This window comes from Coregonus clupeaformis, chromosome 17, assembly GCF_020615455.1.
Source record: "Coregonus clupeaformis isolate EN_2021a chromosome 17, ASM2061545v1, whole genome shotgun sequence".
Lineage (NCBI taxonomy): Eukaryota > Metazoa > Chordata > Actinopteri > Salmoniformes > Salmonidae > Coregonus > Coregonus clupeaformis.
The window spans coordinates 74,257,701-74,265,200 of NC_059208.1; the positions used below are offsets into that span (position 1 = coordinate 74,257,701).

Sequence of the window (7,500 nt, forward strand, 5' to 3'; positions counted from 1 at the left end):
TACTGTTTGTCTATCTGTCTCCAGTCCAGGTTAGGGTTAGTTCTACTGTTTGTCTATCTGTCTCCAGTCCAGGTTAGGGTTAGTTCTACTGTTTGTCTATCTGTCTCCAGTCCAGGTTAGGGTTAGTTCTACTGTTTGTCTATCTGTCTCCAGTCCAGGTTAGGGTTAGTTCTACTGTTTGTCTATCTGTCTCCAGTCCAGGTTAGGGTTAGTTCTACTGTTTGTCTATCTGTCTCCAGTCCAGGTTAGGGTTAGTTCTACTGTTTGTCTATCTGTCTCCAGTCCAGGTTAGGGTTAGTTCTACTGTTTGTCTGTCTGTCTCCAGTCCAGGTTAGGGTTAGTTCTACTGTTTGTCTGTCTGTCTCCAGTCCAGGTTAGGGTTAGTTCTACTGTTTGTCTATCTGTCTCCCAGTCCAGGTTAGGGTTAGTTCTACTGTTTGTCTATCTGTCTCCAGTCCAGGTTAGGGTTAGTTCTACTGTTTGTCTGTCTGTCTCCAGTCCAGGTTAGGGTTAGTTCTACTGTTTGTCTATCTGTCTCCAGTCCAGGTTAGGGTTAGTTCTACTGTTTGTCTATCTGTCTCCAGTCCAGGTTAGGGTTAGTTCTACTGTTTGTCTATCTGTCTCCCGTCCAGGTTGCAGCCATGGGGAACCTCATTAAGGTCCTTGGCAAGGATTTAGAAAACTGTCCACATTTTTTCCTGGACTTCGAAAGTAAGTGAGCGCTGGGATGTGCATGTGTGTGTCAGTGTGTGTATCAGTGTGTGATGCAGGGTGGAGGTCAGAGGTGGAGGATGGGGTTAGGGTGGAGAGGGATAGGGTTGTGGATGTGGGTTGATGTGCTCATGGTGTGTTGGAGTGTCGTTGTGTTGTGGGTGGTGTTTGTCATGTTCAGAAACTCTCTGCCCTCACTCTCATTCTTGGTGATCGTAAACAGCTTTGAAACCAATTAGTCCTCATAAGCCCCATGATCCCTTGAAATATTGACATATTTAATCAGCTTAAGCAAGGCATACAATTTAATCTTTAATTTAAATTGATATCACAATAAACAGAGGACTTGTGATAGTTCAGATAGTACCCAGCAGTCCTCCAGCACTGAGAAGCTGGACAGACGTACCCAGCAGTCCTCCAGCACTGAGAAGATGGACATCGGAGAGCTAGAAGAAAACAGACCAGAGTGAGAGTCGGGAGAGAGTGATCTGTCTGTCCATGTTGCCATGTCAATGCCACCCATAACATACCTGGACGGACTATACCACCATCACACCCGACCAACCCACCCCCATCCTACCCCACCCATACACACACACACCACACACACACCACACACACATCCTTCACACCTCCCCCTCATCACCCACACAATCCTCTTCTTCCCTCTCTCTGTTCCAGGAGATTCATGGGTAACCTCCTGAAAGTGCTGGCTTGCTCCGAACTTGAGCATGGCCCAATAGTTTTCCTTGACTTTGAACGTGAGACCATCCGCTTTTTTTTGTTTTTCTCTCAGTTTATTCAATTTTCAATTTTCTTTTTTAAATAGTTCTTCCTTCGTTCTGTCCATGTGTTGTTTGTCATATACCTGTAGCCTCCCTCCTTCTCTCCTCCTCCATGTTTCTCTCCTCAGTCCTCACCTTTTCCTCCATGGTCCTTTTTTCAGCTCAAGAGGCTGGCCTTCATATGTAATAACTCATCTGTAGTTATATTTGAAGACTAGTATAAGCAATAAGCTGGAATATGGCTATTACTATTTGGATGATTAAAATTTTATCCAGACTTTCAGATTGGAATCAGGCCCCATTTAGGCAATTTAGCAAGAGTCTTCAGAATGCCATACCTCTTGCTTTTATCTTGTTGCTTTGAGATGAAGATGTCTTACAGCCAAAGACCATCTCTATCTATCTTGTTGCTTTGAGATGAAGATGTCTTGCAGCCAAAGACCATCTCTATCTATCTTGTTGCTTTGAGATGAAGATGTCTTGCAGCCAATGACCATCTCTATCCGTCCACCCTATTATCTTCCCGCTTTGCAATACTGTTGGATGAGTGTGTGAGTGTGTGTGCATGTGTTTGTGTGTTTAATATGATGTGTGTGTGTTTGTTTGTGTGAGTGTGTGTGTGCGTGCGTATGTGTGTGGGAAGCGACGGTCGGTCACAAGATGGCCGCCTCCATCCTCGCCTTCCCTCCTTCCACTTTGACCTCTAACCTTTAACTTCTTCCTTCCTTCCTTCCTTCTCCAAAGTTCCCCCTATTTAACAGATGGTTCCTTCCACTCTCTGGTAGACTCTGTTATAGTTCCTATGGAAATGGAGTAGCCCACTGCTAGGGATAATGGGGTGTTTGTACTAAAGCAGAGTAAACCCCCTCTCTACAACAGCACTGTGCTCTCCTGCTCCAGTGAGAGGCAGTCACCTCTGTCACACAGATGAAAGCTTGAGTTAACAATGATACGGACCAAAACAAAGACCAAAGCTAAAGTTCTACTCTATAACCTAAAACTGCAATAGTTCACCTCTATCTAGAATCAAACAAAGCATCGACACATAACTAATCTAAATAGACAATCAATTCCATTATTAGCTAAGCAACAGATATCAAGGCTATGGGTTCGCCTTCATAGCCAATCTAAAATAATGCATCAACTCCACAACCTAAACCATTCAACTCCATTATAAACCAAACATAGACCAGGGATATGGGTCAACTCCATTACAAACCAAACAACATAGACCAGGGATATGAGTCAACTCCATTACAAACCAAACAACATAGACCAGGGATATGAGTCAACTCCATTACAAACCAAACAACATAGACCAGGGATATGAGTCAACTCCATTACAAACCAAACATAGACCAGGGATATGGGTCAACTCCATGACAAACCAAACATAGACCAGGGATATGAGTCAACTCCATTACAAACCAAACATAGACCAGGGATATGAGTCAACTCCATTACAAACCAAACATAGACCAGGGATATGAGTCAACTCCATTACAAACCAAACATAGACCAGGGATATGAGTCAACTCCATTACAAACCAAACAACATAGACCAGGGATATGAGTCAACTCCATTACAAACCAAACAACATAGACCAGGGATATGAGTCAACTCCATGACAAACCAAACAACATAGACCAGGGATATGAGTCAACTCCATGACAAACCAAACAACATAGACCAGGGATATGAGTCAACTCCATTACAAACCAAGAAACATAGATCAGGGATATGGGTCAACTCCTAGACACACCTCTACTGTAGAGGAACACCACTCCTAGACACACCTCTACCTTAGAGGAACACCACTCCTAGACACACCTCTACTGTAGAGGAACACCACTCCTAGACACACCTCTACTGTAGAGGAACACCACTCCTAGACACACCTCTACCTTAGAGGAACACCACTCTTAGACACACCTCTACCTTAGAGGACCTCCACTCCTAGACACACCTCTACCTTAGAGGAACACCACTCCTAGACACACCTCTACTGTAGAGGAACACCACTCCTAGACACACCTCTACCTTAGAGGAACACCACTCCTAGACACACCTCTACCTTAGAGGACCTCCACTCCTAGACACACCTCTACTGTAGAGGAACACCACTCCTAGACACACCTCTACTGTAGAGGAACACCACTCCTAGACACACCTCTACTGTAGAGGAACACCACTCCTAGACACACCTCTACCTTAGAGGAACACCACTCCTAGACACACCTCTACCTTAGAGGACCTCCACTCCTAGACACACCTCTACCTTAGAGGAACACCACTCCTAGACACACCTCTACCTTAGAGGAGCACCACTCCTAGACACACCTCTACTGTAGAGGGACACCACTCCTAGACACACCTCTACTGTAGAGGAACACCACTCCTAGACACACCTCTACTGTAGAGGGACACCACTCCTAGACACACCTCTACCTTAGAGGAACTCCACTCCTAGACACACCTCTACCTTAGAGGAACACCACTCCTAGACACACCTCTACTGTAGAGGGACACCACTACTAGACACACCTCTACCTTAGAGGAACACCACTCCTAGACACACCTCTACTGTAGAGGGACACGACTTCTAGACACACCTCTACCTTAGAGGAACACCACTCCTAGACACACCTCTACTGTAGAGGGACACCACTCCTAGACACACCTCTACCTTAGAGGAACACCACTCCTAGACACACCTCTACTGTAGAGGGACACCACTCCCAGACACACCTCTACCTTAGAGGAACACCACTCCTAGACACACCTCTACTGTAGAGGAACACCACTCCTAGACACACCTCTACCTTAGAGGAACACCACTCCTAGACACACCTCTACCTTAGAGGAGCACCACTCCTAGACACACCTCTACCTTAGAGGAACACCACTCCTAGACACACCTCTACTGTAGAGGAACACCACTCCTAGACACACCTCTACTGTAGAGGAACACCACTCCTAGACACACCTCTACCTTAGAGGAACACCACTCCTAGACACACCTCTACTGTAGAGGGACACCACTCCTAGACACACCTCTACCTTAGAGGAACACCACTCCTAGACACACCTCTACCTTAGAGGAACACCACTCCTAGACACACCTCTACCTTAGAGGAACACCACTCCTAGACACACCTCTAATGTAGAGGGACACCACTCCTAGACACACCTCTACCTTAGAGGACCTCCACTCCTAGACACACCTCTACTGTAGAGGAACACCACTCCTAGACACACCTCTACCTTAGAGGAACACCACTCCTAGACACACCTCTACTGTAGAGGAACACCACTCCTAGACACACCTCTACCTTAGAGGAACACCACTCCTAGACACACCTCTACTGTAGAGGAACACCACTCCTAGACACACCTCTACTGTAGAGGAACACCACTCCTAGACACACCTCTACTGTAGAGGAACACCACTCCTAGACACACCTCTACTGTAGAGGGACACCACTCCTAGACACACCTCTACCTTAGAGGGACACCACTCCTACAGACCCCTCTACAGTATTGCAGCAGAGAGCATAGGTATCCCTGAATCCCTGCAATCACGCATAAAACAAAGTAGCCACAAATTCCCCTGGACACAAACATGAACAAACAGACTCTCTTAAGCGTCTATCAGAGTCCATAACGTGTACACGTACGCACAGCAGTGTTCTAGAATATTGGACCGTTGGCTTTCATATTTTTTGAATCTTCAGCATGATATGTCATTTCAACCATGACAAAAATACAACCCTCACCTACAAAACCAACAAAAAAGCTACATGAGGGATCATACCTTAAAAAAGATGACAAGTACAGATAAGACTAAAAACTAATCTCAGTGAATATTATTCATCATCATCATCATCATCATCATCATCATCATCCTCTGTCTGACGGGGGCCAAAAGATAGGGCTGCCACTCCTTAAACCCACTGGCAAAAACAATGATGTATGCTTCCATAACAACAACTCCTGCTTCCATAACAACAACTCCTGCTTCCATAACTACTGTGTGTGACAAAGATGATGCCTGCCTTCTCTAGCCTTTCTGACCTTACTGTGACCAACTAAACAATACATTAAACTAGAAGGGCCAGATCCTTGACCTGAGATGTGCACATGTACTGTAACTCACACCCACTAAACAGTCTGCTGACATCCCATGCAAGAGATTCAATCACAATCAATGTTTTACACTTTTACACAAAGTCTTTACAGTAAATCCATACACAGATGGAGAAGAGACACAAAAAGCACAAACAAATGTGGAACGAGACTGAGACTAATCAACTGTAATAGTAAAGTTGGAGTTACTGTACAGATACACATGTCATGTCAGGACCTTGCCCTCTGCAGTGTGTCATGACAGTACAGATATATATATGTAATGTCAGGACCTTGCCCTCTGCAGTGTGTCATGACAGTACAGATATATATATATATATATACATGTAATGTCAGGACCTTGCCCTCTGCAGTGTGTCATGACAGTACAGATATATATATATGTCATGTCAGGACCTTGCCCTCTGCAGTGTGTCATGACTGTACAGATATATATACAGTCATGGCCAAAATTGTTGGCACCCCTGAAATTTTTCCAGAAAATGAAGTATTTCTCACAGAAAAGTATTGAAATTACACATGTTTTGCTATGCACATGTTTATTTCCTTTGTGTGTATTGGAATAACACAAAAAAAACAGGAAAAAAGCAAATTTGACATAATTTCACACAAAACTCAAAAAATGGGCCGGACAAAATGATTGGCACCCTTAACTTAATATTTAGTTGCACACCCTTTGGAAAAAAATAACTGAAATCAGTCGCTTCCTATAACCATCAATAAGCTTCTTACACCTCTCACCCGGAATTTTGGACCACTCTTCTTTTGCAAACTGCTCCAGGTCTCTCATATTGGATGGGTGCCTTTTCCCAACAGCAATTTTAAGATCTCTCCACAGGTGTTCAATGGGATTAAGATCTGGACTCATTGCTGGCCACTTCAGAACTCTCCAGCGCTTTGTTGCCATCCATTTCTGGGTGCTTTTTTGAAGTATGTTTGGGGTCATTGTCCTGCTGGAAGACCCATGATCTCGGACGCAAACCCAGCTTTCTGACACTGGGCCCTACATTGCGACCCAAAATCCTTTGGTAATCCTCAGATTTCATGATGCCTTGCACACAGTCAAGGCACCCAGTGCCAGAGGCAGCAAAACAACCCCAAAACATCTTTGAACCTCCACCATATTTGACTGTAGGTACTGTGTTCTTTTCTTTGAAGGCTTCATTACATTTTCGGTAAACAGTAGAACGATGTGCTTTACCCAAAAGCTCTATCTTGGTCTCATCTGTCCATAAGACGTTCTCCCAGAAGGAATTTGGCTTACTCATGTACATTTTGGCAAACTGTAGTCTTGCTTTTTTATGTCTCTGTGTCAGCAGTGGGGTCCTCCTGGGTCTCCTGCCATAAGCGTTTCATTTCATTCAAATTTCGACGTATAGTTCGCGCTGACACTGATGCACCCTGAGCCTGCAGGACAGCTTGAATTTCTTTGGAACTTGTTTGGGGCTGCTTATCCACCATCCGGACTATCCTGCGTTGCAACCTTTCATCAATTTTTTCTCTTCCGTCCACGTCCAGGGAGATTAGCTACAGTGCCATGGGTTGCAAACTTCTTGATCATGTTGCGCACTGTGGACAAAGGAACATCTAGATCTCTGGAGATGGACTTGTAACCTTGAGATTGTTGATATTTTTCCACAATTTTGGTTCTCAAGTCCTCAGACAGTTCTCTTTTCCTCTTTCTGTTCTCCATGCTTAGTGTGGCACACACAGAAACACAATGCAAGTGTGATTTTTAGATTGCCCACACCTGTTACTTGCCCCAGGTGAGTTTAAAGGAGCATCACATGCTTGGAACAAACTTATTTATCCACAATTTTGAAAGGGTGCCAATAACTTTGTCCGGCCCATTTTTTT

At 44.6% G+C, this 7,500-nt stretch overlaps 1 protein-coding gene across 4 annotated transcripts in view; it reads left to right on the top strand.

Moving 5' to 3' along the window:
- The window catches only part of LOC121572211 (CYFIP-related Rac1 interactor A), an 89,302-nt gene that overhangs the window by 50,925 nt on the left and 30,877 nt on the right, over window positions 1–7,500 (top strand). For 2 of the 4 annotated variants that reach the window (XM_045226560.1, XM_041884145.2), the window contains one exon: window positions 1,393–1,472. In XM_045226560.1, coding sequence (XP_045082495.1) covers window positions 1,400–1,472 — 73 coding nt within the window. In that variant the 5' untranslated portion in view covers window positions 1,393–1,399. Of the gene's footprint in view, window positions 1–527; window positions 712–1,392; window positions 1,473–7,500 lie in introns of those variants that run through there. The other 2 variants (XM_045226562.1, XM_041884146.2) reach the window with 2 other exon arrangements.